The 27,982-nt window shown below is 41.9% G+C and overlaps 3 protein-coding genes and 1 pseudogene across 3 annotated transcripts; 2 read left to right on the plus strand and 2 right to left on the minus strand.

Moving 5' to 3' along the window:
* Positions 1-227: 227 nt before the first annotated feature.
* Positions 228-12,095, plus strand: LOC135562980 (CUB domain-containing protein 1-like; annotated as a pseudogene).
* LOC115102389 (PR domain zinc finger protein 10-like) lies at positions 6,307-8,652 on the minus strand. The gene is made up of 2 exons (XM_029622304.2): positions 8,341-8,652; positions 6,307-7,466 (listed from the first exon to the last, which is right to left on the minus strand). Exons 1-2 carry the CDS (start codon positions 8,591-8,593, stop codon positions 6,649-6,651), a joined length of 1,071 nt encoding a protein of 356 aa, XP_029478164.1. The 5' UTR covers positions 8,594-8,652; the 3' UTR covers positions 6,307-6,648.
* A 118-nt stretch (positions 12,096-12,213) lies between the features above and the next one.
* Positions 12,214-19,164, plus strand: LOC115102397 (RWD domain-containing protein 1-like). Its single transcript, XM_029622315.2, has 6 exons — positions 12,214-12,390; positions 12,828-12,893; positions 13,088-13,218; positions 15,382-15,664; positions 18,309-18,371; positions 18,492-19,164. The coding sequence occupies exons 1-6, from the start codon at positions 12,318-12,320 to the stop codon at positions 18,602-18,604; spliced, it is 729 nt and encodes a 242-aa protein (XP_029478175.1). The 5' UTR covers positions 12,214-12,317; the 3' UTR covers positions 18,605-19,164.
* A 482-nt stretch (positions 19,165-19,646) lies between these two features.
* On the minus strand, positions 19,647-27,326 carry LOC115114432 (amine sulfotransferase-like). Its single transcript, XM_029642668.2, has 7 exons — positions 26,639-27,326; positions 25,349-25,510; positions 23,216-23,424; positions 22,712-22,838; positions 22,367-22,461; positions 22,086-22,266; positions 19,647-21,409 (listed from the first exon to the last, which is right to left on the minus strand). Exons 1-7 carry the CDS (start codon positions 26,664-26,666, stop codon positions 21,276-21,278), a joined length of 936 nt encoding a protein of 311 aa, XP_029498528.1. The 5' UTR covers positions 26,667-27,326; the 3' UTR covers positions 19,647-21,275.
* Between the last annotated feature and the right edge of the window lie 656 nt (positions 27,327-27,982).

A 27,982-nucleotide genomic window follows, 5' to 3' on the forward strand; every position in this document is an offset into this window, starting at 1 on the left:
GGAAAGTCTATGTTTTCTATTTCTTTGTTTTTGGCCGTGTGTGTGTGGTTCCCAATCAGAGGCAGCTGTCTATCATTGTCTCTGATTGGGGATCATATATGAGTTGTCATTTTCCTTTTGGGTTTTGTGTGATCTTGTTTTCTGTTTAGTGTTTTTTGCCTAACAGAAATGTTCGCTTAAGTTTTCACATTTGTTATTTTGTTTGAGTGTTTTTTGAATATTAAAATCATGAACATTTTCCACGCTGCATCTTGGTCCACTCTTCATTCAACAAACGAGAGTCGTTACAGCTTCCCAGTAACATCTCCATTGTATTTTCTGACACTTCATCAACATATCATTGTCCCTCAGCATTTGCTGTCCTCAAAGTGACTTTACCGGAAGGGACGTCATCTTCGGAGTTGCTCTCTCCAAACTACCAGAATAGTTTCCCTGACGATGACCTGATGGAGTGAAAGTTTGTGGTCCCTCCCAAACACAACACTACGGTTGTCTTCCTGGGTCAGACCCAGCCGCTGTGCCTGAAGAAGGAACCGGCCGTGGAGTATCACCATGGTAACGGTGGGTCGCAGTGGTGAAGAAGCTGTCGGACCTCCAGCCGGCCAAACGCCGGGACTCCTTCTCCCTGATCCTAAGGAACTGTAAGATGAACAGGATCGGAGAAGGCTCCACTGGTCGGAGGCTTTCTCTCCATATTGAGAAGACCAACCCCATGTCTGACCGTGAGCTGAAGCTGAACTCTGTCATCCAGGAGAAAATCTATGTTCCCTCAGGGAAAATCTCTCAGTTGTCCTTCTAGGACTGCCCAAGTCAGGAGCTGCTACTGACCGCCATCAGAATCATAGGTAAAATCAAATCAAATCAAATGTATTTATATAGCCCTTCGTACATCAGCTGATATCTCAAAGTGCTGTACAGAAACCCAGCCTAAAACCCCAAACAGCAAACAATGCAGGTGTAAAAGCACGGTGGCTAGGAAAAACTCCCTAGAAAGGCCAAAACCTAGGAAGAAACCTAGAGAGGAACCAGGCTATGTGGGGTGGCCAGTCCTCTTCTGGCTGTGCCGGGTAGAGATTGTAACAGAACATGACCAAGATGTTCAAATGTTCATAAATGACCAGCATGGTCGAATAATAATAAGGCAGAACAGTTGAAACTGGAGCAGCAGCACAGTCAGGTGGACTGGGGACAGCAAGGAGTCATCATGTCAGGTAGTCCTGGGGCATGGTCCTAGGGCTCAGGTCCTCCGAGAGAGAGAAAGAAAGAGAGAAGGAGAGAATTAGAGAACGCACACTTAGATTCACACAGGACACCGAATAGGACAGGAGAAGTACTCCAGATATAACAAACTGACCCTAGCCCCCCGACACATAAACTACTGCAGCATAAATACTGGAGGCTGAGACAGGAGGGGTAACTAAAGCCTAACTAGCAACACTGCTCTGCTCTGAGTTATACAACCATAAGCATTATTATTAACACTATGCTGCTCAGCCAGTCACTAACTTCTCATTGTGTTGGTCTGGCTTGATGTCGTAGAAGAATAACATGATATACCGTTCAACATGTGTGTGACTGTGGCCTTAAACCCTAACTAAACAATCACTGCAATTCAATGCTACATTTTTGGCTTCCCTTACACTTGAAACAATATCTGGAGTGTGACAATTAGGATGAACAAATACTTTGTCCTTCTTTAGATCCTAAGGCACCACAAACTCATTGTATATATTCAACTTTATTTTGGTTTGTATCCTTTAACTCTTCTCTATTTCTCAGAGTGCCGTCAGTGGAGGGACTGCCCAGCAGCAGCAGCCCCTGTCCCTCTGACGGTGCCCGTCCTGGAGAGGTGTCTTCCCGCCCCCCTGGGCAGTGTCACCTGGATCCTCCGTCCCCCTCAGCATGGCACGGTAGAGCTCCTGCCCACTACTGCAACCTCAGGTAGTCCCTGCCAGAACAACCCTGCAACGGCTCTGTCACTCTCACCGTGGCTGAGGACGATGACGGCACCACCGTGGGTCAGTTCTGCCCTCAGGGAGCCATAAACAAAGTCCAGGTCCACACCAACGTGTCCATCACAGCTTCAGCCTCGACAATTGGAGGGAAAGAGAGGTGGCCATTCTCTCACCCTTTACTCAACATCTCATTCACCAGGGAGATTGCAGGTAACATGTTTTAATTAAAGGTGTAACTGTGCTGTTATTGTGAAGTGGAAACGCCTAGGAGCAACAACAGCTCAGTGGTAGGCCACACAAGCTCACAGAACGGAACCCCAGAGTGCCAAAGCGCGTAACGCGTAAAAATCGACTGTCCTCAGTTGCAACACTCACATACTGCCTCTGGAAGCAATGTCAGCACAATAACTGTTCGTCGGGAGCTTAATGAAATGGGTTTCCATGGCCGAGCAGTTGCACAATGCAAGATCACCATACACAATGCCGAGCATCGGATGGAATGGTGTAAAGCTCACTGTCATTGGACTCTGGAGCAGTGGAAAGGCATCCTCTGGAGTCTGGGTTTGGCGGATGCCAGGAGAATGCTACCTGCCCGAATGCATAGTGCAACTGTAAAGTTTAATGGATGTAGAATAATAGTCTGGGGCTGTTTTTCATGGTTCGGGCTAGGCCCCTTAGTTCCAGTGAATGGAAGTCTTAACACCACAGCGTACAATGACATTCTAGATGACACTGTGCTTCCAACTTTGTGGCAATGTTTCAGCATGACAATGCCCCGTGCACAAAGCGAGGTCCATACAGAAATGGTTTGTCGAGATTGGCGTGGAAGAACCTGACAGGCCTGCACAGAACCCTGACCTTAACTCCATCAAACACGTTTGGGATGAATTTGAATGCCGACTGCGAGCCAGGTCCCTGCAGCAATGTTCCAACATCTAGTGGAAAGCCTTCCCAGAAGAGTGGAGGCTGATATATCAGCAAGGGGGGGACCAAATCCAAATTAATGCCCAAGATTTTGGAATGAGATGTTCAGCGAGTGGGTGTCCACATATACTTTTGGCTATAAAGTTACATCTTTAATAAATTGTTTTATATAAAAGTAGCACTGTAACTGCAAATATGTTATTCTCCCCCTGGTGTACACACAGAGAGATACATTGTCACGGTATGCCCAAAGCAAGGAGTACCAACTCTCCTGGCCACCCCTAGTTGGCATGTGGGAATGAAGTCCTACTCCACTGTGTCCTGGATCGTCGATGTCCCTTCTAAGCTGGAAGCCCACCTCATGTCCGACAACATCAGCCAGCCGAAGTGCAGCAACCGCCACACGTGCATCAGGTACAACCAGAAGAGGATGTGTACCCCTCTGAGACGTCCTCGCTAGGTTTTTTCATTCTAGGGAGTTCTTCTTGGCCACTGTGGTCCTGCTTCTTCCTTGCTTGGTCTTGGGGTCCAGGCCAGATTACTGTAAAGCACTTTATGATGTGCTGTAAAGAAATGAATGTTATTTGATCAGGGTGCAGATCCTGGGCTCCCTGGAGGAGATGTACAGCCGGCGGGAGGACGAGGAGGCAGGCAGGAAGATCACTGTCTCAGAGCGCTTCTACCTCAACATGTCCAACTGTATGCCTGAGAGAGGAGACTTCAGCGTGCTCACACAGATCACACTGCACAAGGATAAGAGTGAGTGACCGACCGTGTGGAGCAGTCATCATGATAAGCAGTGTTGTTCAATCTCCTCTCACTCCCTTCTTCCTCTGGCCCTCTCCATAGGTTTTGTTTAAAGTGAATTTGAAATTGCAGTGAAAATCTAACGCTCAATGTTTCTCAGCATTTCTCTGATATTTTGTTCATTCTGGTCTTACTACACTGAGTATACCAAAAATTAGGAACACCTTTCTAATATTGAGTTGCACCCCTCCATTTTCCCCTCAGAACAAACTGAATTCATTGGAGCTTGGACTCGCTCAGTAGGTAGGATTATGCAGCTGCCTGTGGCGGCAGATTGACGAGGGTGGCATTTTATGAGCTAAACTGACCAAACAATGACATTTTCTCTCAACCAGTGGCATATGGGATTTTTAGGTGAGCGTTGATGCCGCCCTGTGATAAGCAGTGCCCACTTTGCTTGTCCATTCCCAGTGAGTTTGTCCAGGGTTCTGTTGGAGACACATCGCTATGGCTCTGTATCATCATTCCGTCCAAAACATTATCTGACATGAGTCATGTAGCAGATATAGGATATGGTAGAACAAGTATGTGGCCTTTCCTGTAGCCTACAGACTGGAGAGAAAATGTATGATAATGTAATGTGACGGACACTTTTTTACATCATGCAGGTTTCTCCCATCAAATAGCCTGACCTAAATGGCGCTCAATCAACCAAAAAATGCGCTGTAATGTTAACATATCCTAAAAACAGGACAGGTCAAAGTTAAATGGACAATATGAAATGGACAATCACAACTGTTGTCCAGGAGTTTCAACCCATTGCTGTGATCAGTGGTTTCAAGTTTGTATCCCTCCATTTTTGACAAGCTGATCATAGCGGAAAAAGTACTTTCGCATTTCACGCTAATAATCAGAACTTAAATAGCCAAATTGATTAGTCACAGGAATCCGTACTAATAAAGCGAATGCAACGGCCTGTTTTACAAACAGTGGGCCTAGTACATGGATGGGAATTCATCAAATTCCATTGGGGGCCACATGGTAGGCTACACCCCAGTAAGCACGAGCCACCATCTTTTGGAAGTCTTTTTTTTGGTCCTGTCATCATTTTTTGTGTTTTACAAATGGTAGGCTTACCAAATAGATGGGCATTCATAGAATTACATTTCAGGCAACACTGTAGGCTACACCTCAATGAGCTTGGAAGCACGGACCAATGCCTTTTGGGTGACCTTTTTTGGTGCAGGCTTTTAAACTTTTTTTTTTCACTTACTGGGAGTATTCTAGTTTTGTGGTAGCAACATTTTTTGGTCTTGCCTAGGGTGTGGTGGAATTATTCTAATCAAATGAGAGACTTTTAGATTTCTTCAAAACAATTTAACTTTATTATTTAATTAGTGCAGTAATGGAGTTGGTCAGTAACCACCCTGGAGGTGATCCCTGAGAACTCAACCAGCGGGACTAAGCCACAGCATTTTATAGCAAAGTCCAACCTCCTGGATGTTCATGACGAATCACAGATGAGAGAATTTATACAAAGGTACATTGTGCTCTCATGCAACAGACATCACGGTTACATCGCTACAGGTTTCTGTCTCAAGGTCGTTTACTGCTTGTTTATACAGAAATAGTAATGTAACATAGACACAAGGTCATTCGCTCAAATGATTTAAGTTCAGTGTTCATCTGCATATGGGAGAGAAAAAGGAGATTGGGTCTCCCTGGCACCGACATACAGGCACACAGACACTAATCATGGAATGGAATGTCTTATTACCAAGCCATCGTAAATCTACTGTCAGCGTTAAAATCTCAGCGGCTCCTCTAAGAACACTGTTCTAAGAACACTATTCTGTTGCCTATTAGATATAACAGTCAATGTACTAATATAGGGATACATTCTAATATTAAAGTGATGTGATTAACATGTAATTCTACGACAGGCGGCAGAACGGCAAGGACCGGCCCTGGTTGAGTCAAGTTGGCTGGATGTCCTTTGGGTGGTGGACCATTCTTGACAAACAGGGGAAATTGTTGAGCATGAAAACCCCAAGCAGCGTTGCAGTTATTGACACAAACCAATATGCCTGGCACCTACTACCATACCGTTCTTGCCCAAGGCTTAAAAATCATTCTTTAACCTGTCTTGTCCCCTTCATCTATACTGATTGAAGTGGATTTAACAAGTGACATCAATAAGGGATCATAGCTGTCACCTGGATTCATCTGTCATGGAGTGTTCCTAATGTTTTCTATAATAAGCGTTATCAGCCTCCAGATTTGAAACATTATGTTAGTGAGTGGGTTGATAATGGTATGCCAGTGAATACTGACCTGTGTGTGTTCCTGTTCCTAAGACCTGCTTCTGACCAGCATTCTGAGTGTGGTGGCAGCTCTGCTGGTTCTCATGGTGGTTGTGTTGGCGGCTGTGGTTTGTGTGGTGATCAAGTAAGTAACCTTTTCTCTAGCCCGTCATGATAAATGTTGGAATGGTTTCTCAGACAGATTCATCCCCAAGAAGAAAAAGTAGCAGGAGCAACACCTATTTGTGGTTATAATCTTTCCTTTTAAAATAGAGCTTAATATCCATTGAAAGTGCTTTTTAGTCCAGGATTAGGCTTAATCTCTGTCTGAGAAACCAGCCTTTTGAGTACATATGGTAACTATGCATTAGAAGGTACACTCTCCATTCAATAGTTTATTTGATATTTAAAAAAAAATACATTTCAGGATACACAGACTGCATTGGGCCTCACTCAGGCTTCCTTTACTAGGATATGGAACTGCAACATTTTACCAGAGTCACTTCTTTAGCAAAAACTGCTGTGGTGTTTTAATCAAGTTGATCACGACAATATAGGCTACTCCTCCCTCACATTGTTTTTACAATTTCAAAATAAAAAAAGACTGCTTGTAAAGGCTCAGGCTGCAGGTCATAGGCCCAGGTCGGGCGGTCTTCAATTTTCAATTCTGATCAAGAGTCCTGGTGTGAGTCCTCATATGCAATGTCAGACCCTGGCGATTATCGAAAACGTTCTTTACACCCAAGACAGCGATACAGTTTGTGATTGCTCATATGCTCTTCCAGCAAAACCTCATCATCCTCTGTGAAGCATATACCACAGATGTAACAAGAAAGTGATCCTGTAACATGAAAATGTAGATGTTCTTTCAAACTTTCTACAGACTCAAAGGCTCTTCCGCAGATACCACACCGAGATAGCTGTCTATGTTTATGGGCATGAATCACTAGAGACGTCATGGTGATAAAAGGTTTTGCACATATTCTACAATGACGAACAGCATTACCGGGGATAGGGGATTTCAAATGGGACAACTCTGTGGATTCTCTGACTTTAGTACAGAATCTTGGTCCAACTTCTGTCTGTGTTCTCTTTGACTTGAGTGGAGGTCCTTCACTCTCTATCCGAGTTTCAGACCAGTCTGAATTGACTGCAAATGGGGGCTGAGAGTCACTGTTACTGACATTTTCTGTTTTAATCTGTTCAATTTGCATTGCGGTGCTGGGTAGCTCATCCCTGTCTGTGTTTTCTTCACGTTGGGTTAAAACTTGGTAAAGATGTGAGGACTGACTTGGGTTCTGATTACAGTCACCTTTTACTCTGGCAGTAGATATGAAGGCTTCTGTATCAGCAGAATCATCAGTATCATCAGTATCATAATCCATCGCTTGAAGCTGCTCTCGTCCCTGACTGATGACCCATAGCTCCTCCTGTTCCACTTTAATCTGAGAAGGTTCCTCCTGCCCCAGACCAGGACTACAATCCTGCTGCTCAGGAGAAACCTCTTCAGAGATGGAGAGAGTGAGCTGCTGGAGGTCTGTGGGGAAAAAGAACATGATATATTTAGCTAGTACATTCTAATGCTGAGATGCTGGCTTACAATAAATGTGTTCTAGCCAGATGTAACTTTTGTGCTGGAAACTGGAAGTTTCGGTACAGTTGTATAACTGCCTACAGATAATTAGTTAGTTCGACATAGTGTGATATTTTTGTGTAGGTAAAATAAGTGATGCGAGAAAAGGCGATGCAAACGCTTTTATGCGCAAATATTGATATAATAAACATCACATCTAAGTAAAGTTGGAGTCACGAGATGATATGGTGTATGGTCGTCTATGACTCGTGAAACCATGCAGTTTATTAGGCAACAGATTAAATAAATTGTGAATTTCACAGGGTGGTGAATAATATCGAGGATCTTAATTCTGATGACGGATGCTTGACAGATAAAAAATATTCTCGCTATTTTCCATAATAATCTCATGTAGACTAGTTTACCCGCACCGCCTGTAGTGTGGGCTATATGTGAGCTGTTGGCTAGAACACACGTGCCAAGACGAAAGTAGACACATTTGCTATTTAACAGGACAATGTTTGTGACGAAACTATTGGTAGAGTTGAAAATGTGATGGAAACATATAGAACTTTTGATTTGTATTCGGTACATGAAACCTTAAATGAAAAAGTACACTGTGCGCACTACGTCGTCACACACTCCGTTTGGTGGAAACACTACTGGCGGGGAAATTTCGAATTTTCTTCATTCTGATTTTTGAATGAAAAACGCATGAAAATCTGTCTCCAATTGGATGAACTTTTTGCTAGTGATGACTCAAATTGAAATGCTCAACATGCATTAGGTATCTGTATAAAACGATGGTTGTTACGGGCTTAGCTAATAAGTAACACACCTTCTAGTCTCTGTAACTTTACTTCTGGTTTAAGAACGACATCCAGCAGCCTCTGTAGCCGGGCGTTCACTTCTTCCGAACGGGACATTTTTTCCTGGTACTCTGCTATCGTTCGGTCTTTCTCCTCTTTTGAACGGCATAATTCTTGCTGGTACTCTGCTATCGTTGTTTCAACTGCCCCGAATAGCTCGTCGACAGCCGCTTTTAATCGCCTGTTCAGTAACATTCTCAATGATTTTATGTTAGGCAACATTTTTGTTTGTTATCTAGCTGAATAGCTGCTAGCAAGTGTTGTTTTTCCTGTTCCACCGTTCCACGCGCTCTTTTTCGAAACACATGTTTACACTATCACCACCTGCAGGAGTGGAGTGTTGTGGAGATAATTTATTTGATTTGATTTAACCTTTATTTAACTTGGCTATTTGTATTTTACTTGTACCGTAGCTAGTCTATATTCTATAGCTACACTCCTAGGTATTTTCAATTACAAAAAAATGGTAATAAGGGATTACTTGTATGTATGACATTGTTGTCATGATAAGTGAACACGTACATTTTTTAAATTTGATTTATTTCACCTTTATTTAACCAGGTAGGCCAGTTGAGAAAAAGTTGTCATTTACAACTGCGACCTGAACGAGGTAAAGCAAAGCAGTGCGACACAAACAACAACACAGAGTTACACATGGAATAAACAAACATACAGTCAATAACACAATAGAAAAGTCTATATACAGTGTGTGCAAATGAGGTAAGATAAGGGAGGTAAGGCAACAAATAGGCCATAGTGGTGTAATAATTACAATTTAGCAATTAAACACTGGAGTGATAGATGTGCAGAAGATGACTGTGCACGTAGAGATACTGGGGTGCAAAGGAGCAAAACAAATAAATAACAGTATGGGGATGAGGGAGTTGGATGGGTTATTTACAGATAGGCTATGTACAGGTCGGGTGATCTGTGAGCTGCTCTGACAGCTGGTGCTTAAAGTTAGAGAGGGAGATGTGAGTCTCTAGCTTCAGTGATTTTTGCAATTCGTTCCAGTCATTGACAGCAGAGAACTGGAAGGAAATGCGGTCAAAGTAGGAATTGGACTTTATATCATTATGGGACTTAATAATAAATAATAAATACATTTCTCTCTTTACAGTAGCCTACTTTGCATGTGATGTGTTTTGATCTTCCTCCTGTTGAGTAGGAAGAAGAAGAGACAGTTGTCTCACCAAGTGTCCATCTACAACCCCAACGGGACCAGCTTCCTGCCAGATCACAACAGGAGGTTCCCCAAATCACGAAAAGAGAACGAGTCCCACATCTATGCCTCAATCGAGGACACGCTTGTATACAGCCATCTCCTGCGAGACGAGGCAGAGATGGGTGTCTATGGAGACCAGGCTGTGGATGTGTACCAGAGCTTTACTGGGCCCACAGAGACAGAGCCCCTCTCCCTGGGGACAGTCCAGAGGTGAGCATTTACCAGCCTTTTGTGCCCCCATCCCATATTGCCCCACCCGTCCCCAATGGACCCTTAAGTCAAGCCCAGCAGCCTATGGTGGACAACGAGCTGTATGGCTCCAGAAGCAATGGTGACACACATGCACAGTCTCAACCTAACAATATGAACACAGAGCAGGCTCCAACGGTAGAGCCAGAGGCTCATGACTGAAAGGGAGAGAACTGTAGGTTGGGGGTATATGCCAAGCACAGTACCATAGCCCTTCTATTCATATTTTAACAAGTTTCCTGGCATGTACAGTACCAGTCAAAAGTTTGGACACACCTACTCAATCAAGGCTTTTTCTATATTTTGCTATTTTCTGCATTGTAGAATAATAGTGAAGATATCAAAACTATGAAATAACACATATGGAATCATGTAGTAACAAAGTGTTAAATATATTTTAGATTCTAGATTCTTCAAAGCTACACTTTGCCTTGATGACAGCTTTGCACAATCTTGGCATTCTCTCAATCAGCTTCATGAGGTAGTCACCTGGAATGCATGTCAATTAACAGGTGTACCTCCTTAAAAGTTAATTTGTGGAATTAATTAGATTCTTAATGCATTTGAGACAATCAGTTGTGTTGTGACAAGGTAGGCCAATCCAAGCAATTAGGCTGTCAACTGAATCAGAAATTCACAGGGTTCTGTGAAAAGTCATATTTTTTTAATAGAAAAACCACAAAATTGGATGTTCTAAGTCCATAACAATGCTTAAACCACATCATGAAACCTGTTTTAAGGCTTGGGAAAAATCGAAACATTTTTTTATTTTTTATTTTTTTAGTTACCCTTTAATTCAAGTGTGCAGGCACCTAGCACTGTTTGGCTAGCTTGTTTCTGTAGCACATGAGATGGAGTTTGCAAAACAAATGACCACTGGATTGATGCAAATAATCATGATATCATTCTGCCATTGGCTACTTTGTAGCTAGTTTTTAGGAAAGCCTTTCCATCTACCAGAAGACAGTTAGGCCTATCATTAGCATCGCTATATTTTCCCTGTTCCTTAATTGTTTGAAACCTGGACATTTTACTTCATATTATGAAGCAGGTCTTACCTTTCTTCAAAGTAGCCTATAGCCAAAATTCCACCACAGAAACATGGAGGCAACCATTTTATAAAGACTTCCTCATATGCGTTCTGCTGTTCTGTGGTTTCTTTCAACTTTCTTGCATTGTCTAGCAGCCAAAGGCATTATCCTAGTCATATTAGAAACCCATCCCATGATAGATGCTGCATCTTTAGATCTCCCCTCTTTCTAAATATCTAATGGATATTTTCATCTCTGTCCATGTGCGCATTTAAGAAAGGTGTTTTCCTGCAAATTGTATTTAGGAACATTTGCGTGTAGGCCTTACTGCTGTGTGCACATTGCTGCGCCTAAAATATGAAGGAATAATAGTGTATCAACATTATAAGCTAAACATTCTGATCTGTTGGATCAGCTTTATTAATTGATAAGGCATATCCCTCCATTACTTTGTATACCCAATGCACACTGAAAAATAAGTGTGTATATGGTAATACAGCGTATACCCTCCACTACACCACTGCAGAGGATGGAGGAGAGAGGATGCAGGACTTGAGCAAACCAATTGCAAAAAGGCCAATGACTACAGTATGAAGGAAAAGGCCAATGTCGATGGCCCTTTAAGAATTTACTAGACTAAAATAATATATTGAAGAAAAGTATAAAATATTTCATACATGATACCGAACGAATAATACTAATGAGTAGATAATAACCTAAGAGGTTTGAACGGAAAATGTATCCGTATCTAATAGATATAATTGCATAATTAGTCATTCGATTAGTAGACATTGTCAAACCAACCTTCTGTGATTCAGAGTGAGAACTAAAAAGGATTGCCGATGTAGTCGATCAACAGTGGGCCCACAGACAGATATTTCAGTGGATGCATAAATGTGAAGCATCCGGTTGGCGTTTCCACTCACTACCAAATGTAGTAGTGAGAGGAAGCCCACTGGCGCGCAGTGGGAGAAGATGGAACGAGATGTATTTTGGCCGATATTCTGCAAATCTTCTCATAAATTAAACATTTGCTCTCAATGCAGTTTTCTGTTCCAAAAACTAGAATATGTTATGAACAGAACTGATTAAGTATTGTAGACTTCGCACTTTGTTTTACAAAATCACGCTGTTTAGTAGGAGTGCAAAGGCGAATTGAGTTATTGCACACGTGCGCTTCACAGAGTAGGCGTTTCCTAACGGAAATATGCCCAAATATATTAGAACGCGCCAATAGGATTTCGCTAGTGCATGCTTGGCTCTGCCCGCCTCCTTGTTTGTTCTGCCCACTATGACTAATTTATTCTCATTGGAAACGACGAGCTGGGGTCTATCTCGCTTTTATAAACATCTTTGGTGGGCCCTTCTGCTTCGAGCACGCACACGTCTGTGCCCAATTGGATAACTTTGCTAGCTCATTGATGGACCATAGTAGAAGAAAATGACAGATTACGCCGAGGAGCAGCGAAACGAGCTGGAAGCTATAGAGTCAATTTACCCGGACTCGTTTACAGGTGAGTTTTCTGCGAGTCTGTCTCGGTTGGTTTCCAGGCTGGAGAACGCTAGCTAGCTAACTCAGGTTAGCATTGTGGTGCCAATTTAGCTGGCTAGCTAGTTAGCAAGCCAACAACCCTCAACATTTAGGATAAATTGTTTTATCTAACGATCACATAATGAAACGCCCTCGATCACCACACTCAAAGTTAGTCAGTGCCACTGCACTGTTCGCTAGCTAAACAAACTCAACTGCACTGACAGTGCCACACATCTTACCATTCAGGCTCTCCAGTAGGTGAGTTGATCATAGTTAACATCTTCCACTTTTCAATAGTGAAATAATTTTAGAGCAACGGGATCCACTTTCTGTTCGAACTGTTTGCTTTTCATTAATTTGCATAACAATGATGTGACTGCTGTGCTGACTTTAATATTTGTTTTGGCCCTCCTGTAGTGCTATCAGAGGTGCCCACCAGCTTCACCATCACTGTGACATCAGACGCAGGGGAAAACGATGAAAGTAAGCAGTAACCTAACCTATCACTCTCTTGCCCGAGTCTTGTGTAGATCTGTTGGGCTTACACTAGCCTGGCCCCATATGACAAGTCAGTCGAGTTGGCTAATTAAAGCATTTACGGATCTGGGACCTGGCTAAGGTTTTACTACATTTATTGTTTGTTTATTTGTTAACCTAATGCCTCTGTGTTATTGTAGCGATTGAAGTGACGCTACAGTTCACCTATGTGGAGAAATATCCTGATGAGGTGCCGCTGTGGGAGATATACTCCCAGGAGAACCTGGAGGATTCAGACGCAGAGGGCATCCTCACCTTACTGCAGCAGCAGGTCTGTTACACTCATGTGCACACACACTCACTCATAGGGCTGTTACGGTGACCGTATTACCGCCACACCGAGTCATGGTGGCAGTCAAATTCCATGTGACCATTTAGTCACTGTAATTAGGCTTCTCCAAGCTCTGATGCTGCTCATGGTCATTAGTAGCCTATCAAACTTGATAACTGCCTTGTACTCTGCACTCTATTGTCCCTCAAGTCACTCTGACATCAATGCAAATGTAATCAGAAATCAAATCAAACACTTCATGAGACCCCATGAGCTCATGTTGCGCAACATTTCTATGGACTATGCAATTGCATGAGAAAACAGAGTGATGGCCTCTTAAATGGAGGATCCCATCAGCTTTCTATAGGCTAGGACTACTATATTTATTTCTCAACCTTCCTAATATTAAGCACATTGCTTCTCTTTAAAACAGGAGTATAGCCTACCTGGGTGGCATGAAAATGAACCACGGGAAAAGCGTCCTCCATTCGCTTTTTAAGTGCATAGGTTACATATATTTTTCCCGCTGTCCCTGTTTCGAGACGGGTGCATAATTCCAAATCAAAACAAATTTCACATATATTATTTAGTATATGTAAACACTAGATTAAATCAAGAATAGTGTGATGGGTGACAATATTAGCCTATCACTTGTGAATGATATCTCATCACTTGTGAATGATATCTCATCACTTGTGAATGATATCTCATCGCTTGTGAATGATATCTCATCGCTTGTGAATGATATCTCATCGCTTGTGAATGATATCTCATCGAATGATATCTCATCGCTTGTGAATGATATCTCATCGCTTGTGAATGATATCTCATCGCTTGTGAATGATATCTCATCGCTTGTGAATGATATCTCATCGCTTGTGAATGATATCTCATCGCTTGTGAATGATATCTCATCGCTTGTGAATGATATCTCATCGCTTGTGAATGATATCTCATCGCTTGTGAATGATATCTCATCGCTTGTGAATGATATCTCATCGCTTGTGAATGATATCTCATCGCTTGTGAATGATATCTCATCGCTTGTGAATGATGTTTTACATGCCCGTAACGCATTGTGCTATTTTATTTAACTTATTTTGTACATAATGTTGCTGCTACTGTCTCTTATGTCTGAAAAATAACTTCTGGACATCAGAACTGGGATTACTCACCATGAACTGGAAGAAGCTTTTTCCCTTTTAAGGAGTCCGACGAGAAAGATCTACTACTCTCCCGGAATAGACCCAGATCCCAGACATTTGTGTGAAGAAAAGACAGAGGAAAAGGGGATGCAGATTGGGCTGCCTTTTGGGAATCTGTAGGCAAGCGAGTAAACTCCCACTGCCATCAATTGTACTTGCTGACATGCAATCATTGGGAAATAAAATTGATAACTTACGATTATCCGTGACATTAAGAACTGTAATATCATATGTTTCACTGAGTCGTGGCTGAACAACGACACGGATAATATAGAGCTGGAGGGATTTTCAATGCACTGGCAGAACAGAGAAGCTACGTCTGGTAAGACGAGGGGTGGGAGTCTTTTTGTCAATAACAGCTGGGGCGCAATGTCTAATATTAAAGAAGTCTCGAGGTATTGCTCGCCTGAGGTAGAGTACCTTATGATAAGCTGTAAACCACACTATCTAGCCTCTGCCATGGAATTCTTAGCAAATGCTAAATGAACTAGTGTAGCCCACAGCCATATGGCATAGCCAGATCAGGGCCTGACATAAGGACAATGCAAAGTATGCTATTCTGTTCTTCTGAAATAGACTACATTTTCTTCATGTCATGTTTCTTTAGACCTGTCTAAAAATGAATGGATTTATTGTGATGGTGAAGGCTATAATACATGGATTAATTATACTTTTAAAAATGTAGTTTTGAAGGTCTGCATCAGTAGATTGTAGGCTATGTGTGGAAGACAGGAGATGCTAAATGTGTTAATTAACGGTCAATTACCGTGAGTGAGGCCGGCAGTTATTTGCTTTACAATCACCGGCTGACAGCCCTACTTACTCTCGCACAGTCTCTGTTCCACCATCCTCGCCTTACTGCAGCTCTGTATGTTTGTTTGTCCGTCTCTCTCTCCGTCTGTCTATTCCGCCTTACTCCGCAATGAAAGGGCTTACATCTGTGTTTTTATTTTTCTAGGCTGAGGAAAACCTAGGAATGGTGATGATATTCACCCTAGTTACAGCAGTTCAGGACAAACTGAATGAATTAGTCGACGAGATAAAAAACAGAAGAGAGGAAGAGAAGAGGCGAAAAGAGGAGGCAGCGGAGGAGGCTGAGAAGGTGCTCTTCCAAGGAACAGTGGTCACCATCGAGAACTTCCTGTCATGGAAAGCCAAGTTTGAGCTGGAGATGGCTGAGTTGAGGAGGAAACGGCAGAAAGAGGAGGAGCAGCAGCAGGCTGGGAAGATTAAACTCACAGGTATGTCTATACCACCCCCAAACCCCTCTTCATCCCCAACCATCTGGATTAGTGTTGAATAATGGGAACCTGGTTACTGAGACTTACTGGGACCACTCCCTTTTCCCAGGATAAATAACTGAGACACTGGTACATTATTTTAAATGATTTCTATGAACAGCTTGGTGTGAAATGGAACTATTAAGTGATATGCGAAGTCTAAATCCGTCTTCTCTATGGCCTCTGTATGATAACTCCTCAGTGTTCAGGTTGGGGACAGACAACCCATCTCCGTATGGAGCGCAGTTCACAGTGCATGTAGACCTATCATCTCATCATGGTACATTTTCTTCTAGTGATAGGTAGGCCTACATTTGCTGCAGCATAGTCTATGCTACAGTAATATAAAGACCTAGGTCTAATTTACCCATCAACATCTGGCTTTCAGGGGTCACCCTATTTTTAAAAAATAAAAAAAAATTCAGCTGCTGTTTTAAAACAGCCTATCACTTGAATATCATTGTACTCTCTTGCAGTCTTTCTCTCATCTTGAACTCCATTCAAATTGCATCCAAAATAGATGTCCTAGCCTACCCTTTTCTGGTCATAAATTCAACGCAGTATTAGCCTTATATTTAGCTAATTAATGATGGGTTATGCATAATAATCCTCTAACTTATAGCCTCTGTGTCTTGCGCAATAAGCATGCATCGGTCCGCCCCTGGCCTCTCTCCTTTCACATGCAGGAAAAGCTAGACATGATTTTTTGGAGACGTAAGCTCTTTTTTGCTGAAAGTTGAAGACGGCAGCCAATAAAACTCACGGGTAGTTTGAAATAAGTCCAGGTGTGATGCCAGTAGGATATAGCAGTTATTTGTTCAGACCCATAACCATTCAATCTTCGTGAAGAGAAGTGAAAGCCTTCTGCATCTAATTCTAGTCCTGTAATATTCAAGGATGTCTTCAGAATGATAACTTATTTAACTGTTGATTCATTCCTTCCTCGCTTTCAACAATAGAGAAAGAGGTAGGTTATCATTTGGGGAAATATTATGAAAAGGTGTGTGTATATGTGTGTGTATATATATATATATATATATATATATGCGTCAGCCTACTAATTATACAAACGGACCCTATTATATTTCAATCAAATTTGCAGGCCACGTGCTGCTCATTAAATGTATTTTAATGTATGGCTCATCAGGCTCAGGTAGCATCAGGCTTGAATTTTCAATCAAAGCTCTAAACAAATCCTCTAAACAAATCCAGACGGGCCTATTTATATGCTTGTTGATGTTTTTGAATGGCACTTATGGTTTTTGCGGGAAATTCCGGGTTACTGGAAGAAAAGTGATTTATTCTCAGGATAGAACATGTGTAAAATACCAGGAAAATGTTCAACCCTAACATGGATGCTACATCTCTGCCAACATGTACAGTCCGAACCTAAACCAAAGTTTTTATTTTTATTTAACCAGAATAAGTCCATTGAGTCTTTTGCCAGGGAGACCTGGCCAAGAAAAAGGCAGCAGTCAATACAACATTACAAAATGTAAAACACGATCCGGCAGGAAACAGGAAACATTTACACTCCTGAACATAGTTAGTTAATCACATGCCTCTAGTGCACAGTAGGAAACGGTAGTCTTAACTTGGTAATAACCCTAGGGACTTTCGGTAGCAAACACCTTGAAGACAATGTCTGGTGTCGTGGAAATTTCCTCTATTTACCAAATCATGAGAGAAAACCACACACCAGTCAGAGTTATGCTTAATCTTCACCTTTAATAATAATTAAGCTTTTACAATAGCATTTTGACTTTCAACAGTTCAGTATCTCTAATGAAAAGTTGAGTCCCAACATAATGGCAAATGGGATCCTTTATAGCAAAGATCCACCCCCCCTAGACGACATGACAAACCACAGGTCTTAGGAACTTACACAAAGAAAATACTTTACTTCAGAGAGGAGTATCCCCTAGCCAGACAGAGTTGGCTATAAATTATCGGTCAGTTTGGTCTCCTAAACAAAGCTCTTATTTCGTCCTTGGTACAAAATGGTACCAATACATTACCCCCACCCTATGATATATATCAAATTGTCATTTAGATACAAGGACAAGCTCACGGAGAGGAGAGTGAGGCTATAGGTTAAGATGGGGGCAACAAAAGAGGGAGCATAGAATGATTCCAGACACTGCCATCCTCCTCTCCCCGATGGGAAAAGTAGGGAGTGACCTGCACACAGACACAGTGGAGCAAAAGATATGTTTACACATGATGACACCTTGACCTCTCCCCTCTCTGCGGCCCAAGCAACTTAGTCCTGACAGAGAACAGATAACTGCCAACCCCGCCACAGTATTATACAAAAATAACATTCTGATGAGAAGTAACTTACAAACATATGATGAATATAAAACATCTTACCTATGTTACCACCTAATTCTGATTATTCCCCAACACTGGTAACTGATATTGGTGAAGGAGAGCATGCTACAGAGGTAGAGGGAGTTTGCCCAGAAGGACTTCATATGAACACATACCAATGTAGCTGTCAGTGCATGTAAAGCGAGGTATCAAATGGTGGGCTGGACAAGGTTCAATGGTTGAACGTCTTGACATTTGTACATTAACACTTTTTTTCTTCTCTCTCTACCAGGAAAAAAGCTATTTGAGACCGATCACAATCTTGACACATCAGATATACAGTTCCTGGAAGATTGTAAGTATAGCGGAGTGATACAACTGTAGTGTGTGCATGTCTGATTGAAGAGAAGTATGGAGATTAGCGAGGGGATCTGTAAAAGGTTGTACAATAACTTTGCTCTTCCCTCCCTTTTAGCTGGAAACAGTGTTGAAGTGGACGAGTCCCTCTTCCAGGACCTTGAGGAACTCGACCTGGATGAAGACGACCCTGACTTTGACCCTCTGGCACTGGGCAGTGATGAGGACTGAACGAGGAAGAAGGCAGACCTGTTTTCAAATACTATTTAAAATACTTTGAGCATTTGCTCTAGCCTGCCTGGAGTGCCAGATCGGTGGGGATTGCAGTGTTGTGACTATTTTATTGGTTCCATTGCGCCTGGCAAGCACAGAAGAAAGCATTTGAAATGATTTCAAATAGTATTTGAAACCAGGTCCGGTCCCAGATCATCTTTATTGCAGTCACATTGTGCTGCACAGATTCAGATCCCTCAACGCCTGGAGAAGTGTTTTGCATCTCAGGAATGACATCAATTTGATATAGAATTCTTCTGAGATGCGCAGCACGACTGTAATATTCACGACTTTGAATGCAACCGATACTAACAGGAGGGGATCATCACAGGAAGGGAAGTCACTATGTAACCAAGCCCAGAGAAGAAAGACATCCAATAACACCCACATTTATGTTCTAGACATGGACTATAACTCCAGTTGGCTGTAAACACAATCACCTCAAGGCATTTATACACCCTGGTCAATTAATTGATTTATACCCTGATGCCATTAAAGACGCACTATGCAGAAATCTCCGCCATTTCCTGGTTGCAAAAATTCTAGTTTGCTTAATTTCAGTTTGTGACAAAACAAGCAAGTATAGTGGTACAATGATTCTCTACATCTAAACTGCTGTGAAATGTCTCTTCCATAAACTGGTGTACAAAACTGAAAAATGCAATTAAACTTAAACAGGAAGCATAGAAAAAGCATAGATCTACTGCTTCATAGACTTGCTTTCAATAAGAATGAAAGATCTATAATTTGCATTTCTATGAATTTTGTGTTGAGTACTTTTCTTGGATGTGGGGGACTAAAGACTTTACATTGTCATCACTTCATTTAGATAATAGGGAATAAGTGCTTGTTGGCTTGGATTTCACAAGACAGTTGTAGAAACTGGCCCACAGAGGGCAGCAGCACATTGTTACAGAACCTTCAAGACACTGTTGGTTGAATTCACTGTTTCCTTATTCAATCACATACAGCTAAAATGAGTCAAGACAAATGCTTTTTTTAATGTATTTTAATTCTTTAAACATTTAATACTTTTTTATACACATTCAAAACTGACTGAAACCATGTGGGTACAGCGCATGAGAAGTTACTGTACACTTGCCAAACTATTTTTCCCTCCAAATAGAAAATGTACATTGTTTTCTAGATACATTTTGGATTGATAACTACTACAGTGAACCAAAATATAAATGCAACAATTTCAAATATTTTACTGAGTTACAGTTCATATAAGGAAATCAGTCAATTGAAAAATTAATTAGGCCTAATCTATTGATTTGCATGACTGGGAATACTGATATGCATCTGTTGGTCACATACCTTCAAAAAAAAAGGTCGGGCGTGGATCAGAAAACCAGTCAATATTTGGTATGATCACCATTTACCTCATGGAGAGCAACAGCTCCTTCGCATAGAGTTGATCAAGCTGTTGAAATGTTGTCCCACTCCTTTTCAATAGCTGTGCAAAGTTGCTGGATATTGGCAGGAACTGGAACACGCTGTCATACGTTGACATACGTCTGGTGAGTATGCAGGCCATGGAAGAACTGGGACATTTTCAGCTTCCAGGAATTGTGAACATCCTTGTAACATGGGGCTGTGCATTCTGAAACATGAGGTGATGGTGGCGGATGAATGGCAATGGGCCTCAGGATCTCGTAATGGTATCTGCGTTAAAATTGCCATCGATAAAAATGTAATTGTGTTTGTTGGCCGAAGCTTATGCCTGCCCATACCATAACCCCGCCATGGGGCATTCTGTTCACAACGTTGACAAACCCCACACAACGCAATACACGCCATCTGCCCGGTACTTTTGAAACCGGGATCAATTTGTGACGAGCATACTTCTCCAGTGTGCCAGTGGCCATCAAAGGTGAGCATTTGCCCACTGAAGTTGGTTATGACGCCAAACTGCAGTCAGGTCCAAGACACTGGTTGGGACAACGAGCACACAGATGAGCTTCCCTGAGACTGTTTCTGACAGTTTGTGCAGAAATTCTTTGGTTGTGTAAACACAGTTTTATCAGCTGTCCAGGTGGCTGGTCTCAGACCATCCCACAGGTGAAGAAGCCAGATGTGGAGGTCCTGGGGTGGCATGGTTACACGTGGTCTGAAGTGAGGTCAGTTGAACGTACTACCAAATTCTCTAAAACGGGGGGTGGCTTATGGTAGAGAAATTATCATACAACACCCCTGGTGGACATTCCTGCAGTCAGCATGCCAATTGCACACCCTCAACTTGAGACCAGTGGATAGATTATTTTGACAAAGGAAAAATGCTCACCAACAGGGATGTAAACACGTGAAATAAGCTTTTTGTGCCTATGGAAAATTTCTGGGATCGTTTATTTCAACTCAACTCTTATTTTCCACCATAATTTGCAAATAAATTAATTAAAAATCCTACAATGTGATTTTCTGGATTTTATTTCTTCTCATTTTGTCTGTCATTGTTGAAGTGTACCTATGATGAAAATTACAGGCCTAATCTTTTTAAGTGGGAGAACTTGCACAATTGGTGCCTGACTAAATACTTTTTTGCCCCACTGTAGGTGACCCCCAAAAAATACTTAAGGGGCCCGCCCAAGGATTTAAAAAATCCCTGAAAGACGTGACTATGATGTCATCACGTGGCACTATTGACGTCATTTATGTCCCACACAAAGGAGAGGGGCAGGTCCCACATCTTCTCCTGGAAGGCACTGTCAAATCTCTCGCTCTGTGCAACAGTGAAATGGTTCTTCCAGTCCCCAATGGTCCCTGTCAAGAGTGTGGATGGAAATCAGTCAATAATATAAAAGAGTATTAAACGGCAATTCCACCACTTTTCAACATCTCCAGCACAATACCAGTGTACGTACATATGTGAAAATGGCACATTTCTACATTTCGTATAAAAACATCTAAGGTTAAAAAGTTCTACCCGATAACATCCAACACTGAGATTCACAGTGACGTGGGGAGCAAGAAAATACCCTCCCTCTGGCTAGAAATTTGTTGTAAATCAGTTTCTTACTTTTAATCCTACCCTGTGATGTGACAGATTTTTAAAAAAACAATAGGACCGTAGCTTTTTAACGTGCCGTTTTCACATATGTAGTAAAGATCATTAATATGAGGTTGAAAAGTGGCGGAATTGCCCTAAATAATAAATAGATACATTTTCAATTTAAATTGTCCTTTAGATTTGCACAAATTATAATCCAGATGGTTGTATATCTATCGGAACATTGGTTCAGTGTAAATGTGTGGGGGCCAGGTGTTACAAGTGTAGTACTGTAAGCCCTTTGTGATTGCTCTTAATAATATGCAGCTTGTGCAATGGTCTCTCTGAATCACACAAAAAAAATCCTCATACCAAAGTGTATTGATAAGGACACAGGCGACCATTCTGTTATCACATTATATTATGATTTAGAAGGTGTGACGTGCATACCTTTCCTCATATACGTGCCCTTGTTGTGGTCAAGCAGAGAGTCGGGCACTGTCTTGTAGTTAGCCTGCGGGTTCTGTTTCATGGTTCTAAAGGTGCTGTGTTCTACCACACTGGCCATCTGCTCCTCTGTCAAATCCTTCCCTAGAAACCTGCACATCCTCTCCACCATGGAGCGCAGGTCCTGCAACACACACACCGTTCATGCTTTGAGACTCATGTAAACTCACAAGCCAACTCTGAGTACAGGACAGGATGGACAGGTAGGTTTCGCCACTTGGTACCTTGATCATCTCTTCATATGTGATGTACAGGAAGTTCATGTTGTCTCTATTAGCGTACCACGTCTTGATGTGCTCAAACCAACAGTTCCCAAAAACTGCAACACACACAGCAAAGACTCAAATGGATACTTCATACCCAGCCTACCACCATGAAAGCACAGCTGAACCTAAGGATACTACAGGAAAAAGTGTTTAGAAGGTTTTCGACAACATTAATTTAAAAATAATCACAATTAAAGCGTTGTTGGCTAGTGCCAACTCCCCATAGAAAACATACTTGGCTTTGAACATCATGTACAAAATGCATAGTCCTTAAACAGGACCAACGGCTCACATTCTTCTTACCTTTCCCTTCCATGAATTTCTCAAAGAAATTATTGAAGTCCTTCGGTGTCTCCAGCATGGCTGCATATTTGTGGAAGTGGTAATAGGACACGAGAACATCCTTAGGGTTTCTGGCCACATAGATCACCTTAGGGAAGCAAGGTCATACTGCATATCAATAGATTGACTATAAAAAAAACTAGATCAATATCAGTAGTAATACTTTAATGAAAGTAATCCAGAAGGTAATGATTTATAGTGATAGACTTTGGGTAACACTTAAAGCCTACAGGTATTATGCATTCTAAGACTTATAATCAGCATGTATACCGACCATTTAGAGTATTTTGATACATAGAGATATAATATATTAAAATCCTTAAAGCATTATAAAGGCTCATACATAACAAGTAATAAAGCACTATACCTGCAGGCTAACACTAATACCAAAGTGCTAATTATGAAGTGCTAATACCACAGAATAATACCCAAGTGTTACCAAAATGAGCCTTGCATTCCACTGACCTTTCCCCTCTTTTGTCTGACGGGGAGCGGCATGAACTTGTACTGTAGGTGGGTGACCCGTAGCCTGGGGGAAGGGGTGGCGTTAAACTCCTTCTCACTGCCAATCAGCTCGATCCATGGGACGCGCTGCGCGTTGAGATGCTCTGTGTTTGGAGTGACGTCACCTTTGGCTTCTATCAGAGTCAGAATCTGCTGCATCCAGATCGTCCCTGTCAATCACAGCAGAGTGGACACTACAGGTCACCCAGAGGTAATGTCAATTCATTTTAAACATGAATTGTCCGTGCAGGGACAATATGGCAAGTCAGTCCTACCATAGAACGTACAATACTGGATAGCTTAGCCCTTTCACCTCACTACCTTGATAACAGCCACACACTGTTTAACTGACAATTCAGGGGTTATTTTGATGGGGGAAAATGTAGTAAACTTTTATTTCTCAGGGATTCTACACTACATGACCAAAAGTATGTGGACACCTGCTCGTCAAACATCTCATTCCATAATCATGGGGCATTCATTTGGAGTTGGTCGCCTTTTGCTGCTATAACAGCCTCCACTCTTCTGGGAAGGCGTTCCACTAGATGTCGGAACATTGCTGCGGGGACTTGCATTCATTCAGCCACAAGAGCCTTAGTGAGGTTGGGCACTGATGTTGGCCGATTAGTACTGGCTTGCAGTTGGTGTTCCAATTCATCCCAAAGGTATTCGTTGGGGTTGAGGTCAGGGCTCTGTGCAGGCCAGTTAAGTTCTTCCACACCGATCTCGTCAAACCATTTCTGTATGGACCTCGCTTTTTTCACAGGTGCATTGTCATGCTGAAACAGGAAAGGGCCTTCCCCAAACTGTTGCCACAAAGTTGGAAGCACAAAATTGTCTACAATGTTATTATATGCTGTAGCGTTAATATTTCCTTTCACTGGAACTAAGGAGCCTCGCCCAAACCATGAAAAACAGCCCAATACCATTATTCCTCCTCCACCAAACTTTACAGTTGGCACTATGTATTAGGGCAGATAGTGGTCTCCTGGCATCCGCCAAACCCAGATTTGTCCGTCAGACTGCCAGATGGTGAAGCGTGATTCGTAAAAAAAAAAAAAAAGTGTTTCCACTAATCCAGAGTCCAATGGCGGCGAGCTTTACACCACTCAAGCCGACGCTTGGCATTGCGCATGGTGATTTTAGGCTTGTGTGTCATTACTCGGCCATGGAAACCCATTTCATGTCGCTGCTGACGAACAGTTTTTGTGCCGATGTTGCTTCCAGAGGCAGTTTGGGACTCGGTAGTGACTGTTGCAAACGAGGACAGACGATTTTTATGTGCTACGTGCTTCAGCACCCGGCGGCCCCGTTCTGTGAGCTTGTGTGGCCTACTTCTTCGCAGCTGAGTTGTTGTTGCTCCCAGACGTTTCCACTTCATAATAGCAGCACCAGAAACTCTAGCAGGGCAGAAATTTGACGAACTGACTTGTTGGAAAGGTGTCATCCTATGACGGTGCCACATTGAAAGTCACTGAGCTCTTCAGTAAGGCCATTCTACTGCCAATGTTTGTTTATGACGGTTGCATGGCTGTGTGCTCTGTTTTATACACCTGTCAGCAACGGGTGTAGCTGAAATAGCCAAATCCACTCATTTGAAGGGGTGCCCAAATACTTGTATATATAGTGTATTTGAATGTGGACATTGCCTACCGTCACTGTGCTACTCCTGCACTGATATGGTGCTTATGGGACATGGTGTCTGTTACACTTTAATCTAGCCTGGTTAAACCATTGTTTTCAGCCAAGGATAACTGGGCATGCAGCATTCCACTTAATATAAGGATGCAGGCAAGGTTCTGCGCAGGGAGATAAGCGAAAAATACTATTTTTGGGGGTTTAAAAACTAGGACATTTCTTTCACTTATCTGGGCTGCTGGACTGATATAGGTTGAGAACAGAGCCCACTAACAGATAAGCAAAGTAAACTCACTGAACGAGATCTACTCAGTTGAGCTGATAAACTGTGTTAGAGGACCTTATAGGAAGAGATGAAAAGAGCTATGCAGGCATGTTTTAAAGGCAGTAAACTGCTTTTAAAGCGGTAATCTGGGTATTCTAGGTAAGTATATCCGTGCTGTCTCCAGTACTCACCTGACTTGGGATAAGTGACAATGAATATGTCGGAGTCTCGGATCTCCCAGTTCTGGATCTGGTCGACCTCGTCGGGAGAGTGGACCCCATTGATCAGGTTGAAGTTCCTGTGAGGAACCAGCATATAGTCCAGAACCTGGTGTTCAGCGGAATCCAAATGATCTGAGAAGACAAGACCTAATCAAAGGCCCACTCATTCAAACAATCTGGATCTGTGTAAGCATTAACACACAACAGGGAATAACCATTCACCTCCAGTCATGTGAGAAGGCACGAGGCCGAAGTCCTACTCATCTAAAGTTGAAACACTGTGCTTGATTAGACAAAAATATGAAATAAACACCCCAAAAGCCCAGTAAATAAAGTTGTTATTCCAAACAAATGTTTATATAGCTATCAGATCACAGGGAGCCAGGAGGAAGTCAAGTGGAAATGTTTAAAGGGGAAATCTGGGATTGGAAAAACAACTGGTACACAGCGGAGGGTTGTGGCTGGAGATATTTAAACAAACAGAGCCATGGATGCAAGGACTGACCATTAATGATATCAAAATGATAGTTATGAAACCATATAACAAATAACACTATTTTGGGTTCTGGTGGGGTAAAACAGTTGACCTAAGCTCATGAGGCATTTAAAAGTTGTATTCTTCATGAAGCAACTGCTACATGCCATTAACTCAAAAGTCCTAAAATGTATGTAACAATCCCAGCTTGCCCCCTTAACAAAAAGGAGACATTGAATAACTCTCAAGTACCTATCAACAAAGTCTGGGCACAAAAAAAGTATTCCTATGAAGGACTAGTAAATATTGCAGTAAATATAAATAGTGGGTTTGCTGTGCAACAATGCATTTCTATCTGTAAATCCTAGAGGGGCAGAGAGCATGTTGTTCTGTTCACAGGCTGGTCTGAATCACAAACAAAAAAAGTAGCCTAGTTTGTGTCCATCAAGCTCAAGCATTGTCCACCATGCATGGTCCTCTATAATCCTTTCGATGCTTAAAGGGTGAGACAGATCTTGCATGCAACAGTGCATAATATATATGCCTGTATACAGTAATGTACACTTCAGATATGCAAACATGTCTTACACACCTATGTATTACACATAGAAAACAAAAATAATGACTTTCTAACTATGCCACTCAGATTCTGGTATAACATTCAAGTAACATGATAAAATGGCAATACAAGGGTAGGCACTGTATTCTGCAATAGGCAATATAGCAACCTATTTGAACTCCAACTATAACTCCACGCACTGCACAGAGCGCGCAGTATTCCCTACCTGTCTTTGTACGGGTGGAAGTTGTCATTGTATGCCAATGTCACAAAATCCACAATCGCGGTAGGCTACTATGAAATCCCTGGCCCCGGGGAATTTCTTGCAGTCAATTCACAACTGTTCTCAAAAATAAGGGTTTATGATGGATAGCGGGCAGCTCTGTGTGCAATGCGCCCCCGAATATCCCCTACTGTCCCAATAGAAGACACGCAGAAGACAAACACACGTTTCCGCGTTTTTTTAAATTCACGTTGTGCTAGAGGACTACTGATGGTTTATACAATTTAAGCGCGTTCGCAGCATTAGGGAATTTGTGTAACCTTGTCCACAGGCCCACGCTGCGCGGGCGCACGTCAGATTGATTTGCGCTTTTTAAACACAGCGTTTCAGAGTCCATGTGACATATTTTACATCCCTCATGACCGATGAGAAACGGGAGAACGATTTTGATTAAGCTACAGAGGAAATCCGGTATTCTTAACTAGTTTGTTTTACTGAGAAAATTAACTGAGAAACATTTTTGTGAGGCCAAATTCATTATTGTTTTGTCAACATGTTGCGCACTCACTCTCACACACACTTTCCACCCTGTGCGACAGAGTGGTGTGGCGAAAAATTATTCTGGTGCTATAGCCTTTCCTGTTCTGGTAACGTAACCAGGTAAAACTCAGGACCTTATACGGTATGACGTGATTAATCTGTTGTAAAAAGGTTTGGATTCTTTACATACAATAGAAATAAGCGGAATCATTTTTATGTAATTAATTTCATTATTCGTTTGGCCAAATTTCATATACACAAATGTAAATTTACAAACAGAAAACCACATTTTCGTACCCTACAAAAAGAAATTGAACTGTATTTTAAGACGGTTAAATGCTCTACTAACAAAAAAGCTGTTAGAATTGTAAGTATATGCATGTCCCTTAAGGTCCTTGTGTAATTGTAATGTGATATTGTACCCCCTAGCTCGATTGTCTATTGTTTGTAATCTATGTATGCTTGTGTTCCCTCATGTGCTTTATGTATTGATTTGATATTAATAAAAAAATATGGGCTTTGATGGGACCCGTTTTTATAATCAGGTCACATGGTTTAAAAAAAAACCCACGAATGTCCTTGGAAGATGAAAACACTATCAAACTGCAGCAATCTTGTACTTTACATATTAATGATATTTTAAAGAAGGACTAAGGTTGTTTCCCATACACAGAGAAAGCAACATGATTGGACAAAGCTTTCTGTATGCGGGTTTGTTGCATCATGTAGTCCCGCCCTATGCAACTCTAGGCCTAATTCAAATTTACTCAGTCTGTTAGGTTTATCAATTAATTCCAGTTAATAATT

The sequence above is a fragment of the Oncorhynchus nerka genome, linkage group LG3 (genome assembly GCF_034236695.1).
Source record: "Oncorhynchus nerka isolate Pitt River linkage group LG3, Oner_Uvic_2.0, whole genome shotgun sequence".
In the NCBI taxonomy this organism is placed as follows: Eukaryota; Metazoa; Chordata; class Actinopteri; order Salmoniformes; family Salmonidae; genus Oncorhynchus; species Oncorhynchus nerka.

Coding starts and splice junctions, on each gene's coding strand:
- LOC115102389 (XM_029622304.2), bottom strand. CDS start 8,593: ATGTTGCCTAACATAAAATCATTGAGAATGTTACTGAACAGGCGATTA. Junction 7,467..8,340: donor AAAGTTACAGAGACTAGAAG/GTGTGTTACTTA, acceptor TTTTCCCCACAG/ACCTCCAGCAGCTCACTCTC.
- LOC115102397 (XM_029622315.2), top strand. CDS start 12,318: ATGACAGATTACGCCGAGGAGCAGCGAAACGAGCTGGAAGCTATAGAG. Junction 13,219..15,381: donor TCACCTTACTGCAGCAGCAG/GTCTGTTACACT, acceptor TTATTTTTCTAG/GCTGAGGAAAACCTAGGAAT. Junction 15,665..18,308: donor TGGGAAGATTAAACTCACAG/GTATGTCTATAC, acceptor TCTCTCTACCAG/GAAAAAAGCTATTTGAGACC.
- LOC115114432 (XM_029642668.2), bottom strand. CDS start 26,666: ATGACAACTTCCACCCGTACAAAGACAG. Junction 22,839..23,215: donor TCAGACAAAAGAGGGGAAAG/GTCAGTGGAATG, acceptor TGCTTCCCTAAG/GTGATCTATGTGGCCAGAAA. Junction 22,267..22,366: donor CATATGAAGAGATGATCAAG/GTACCAAGTGGC, acceptor TGTGTGTTGCAG/GACCTGCGCTCCATGGTGGA.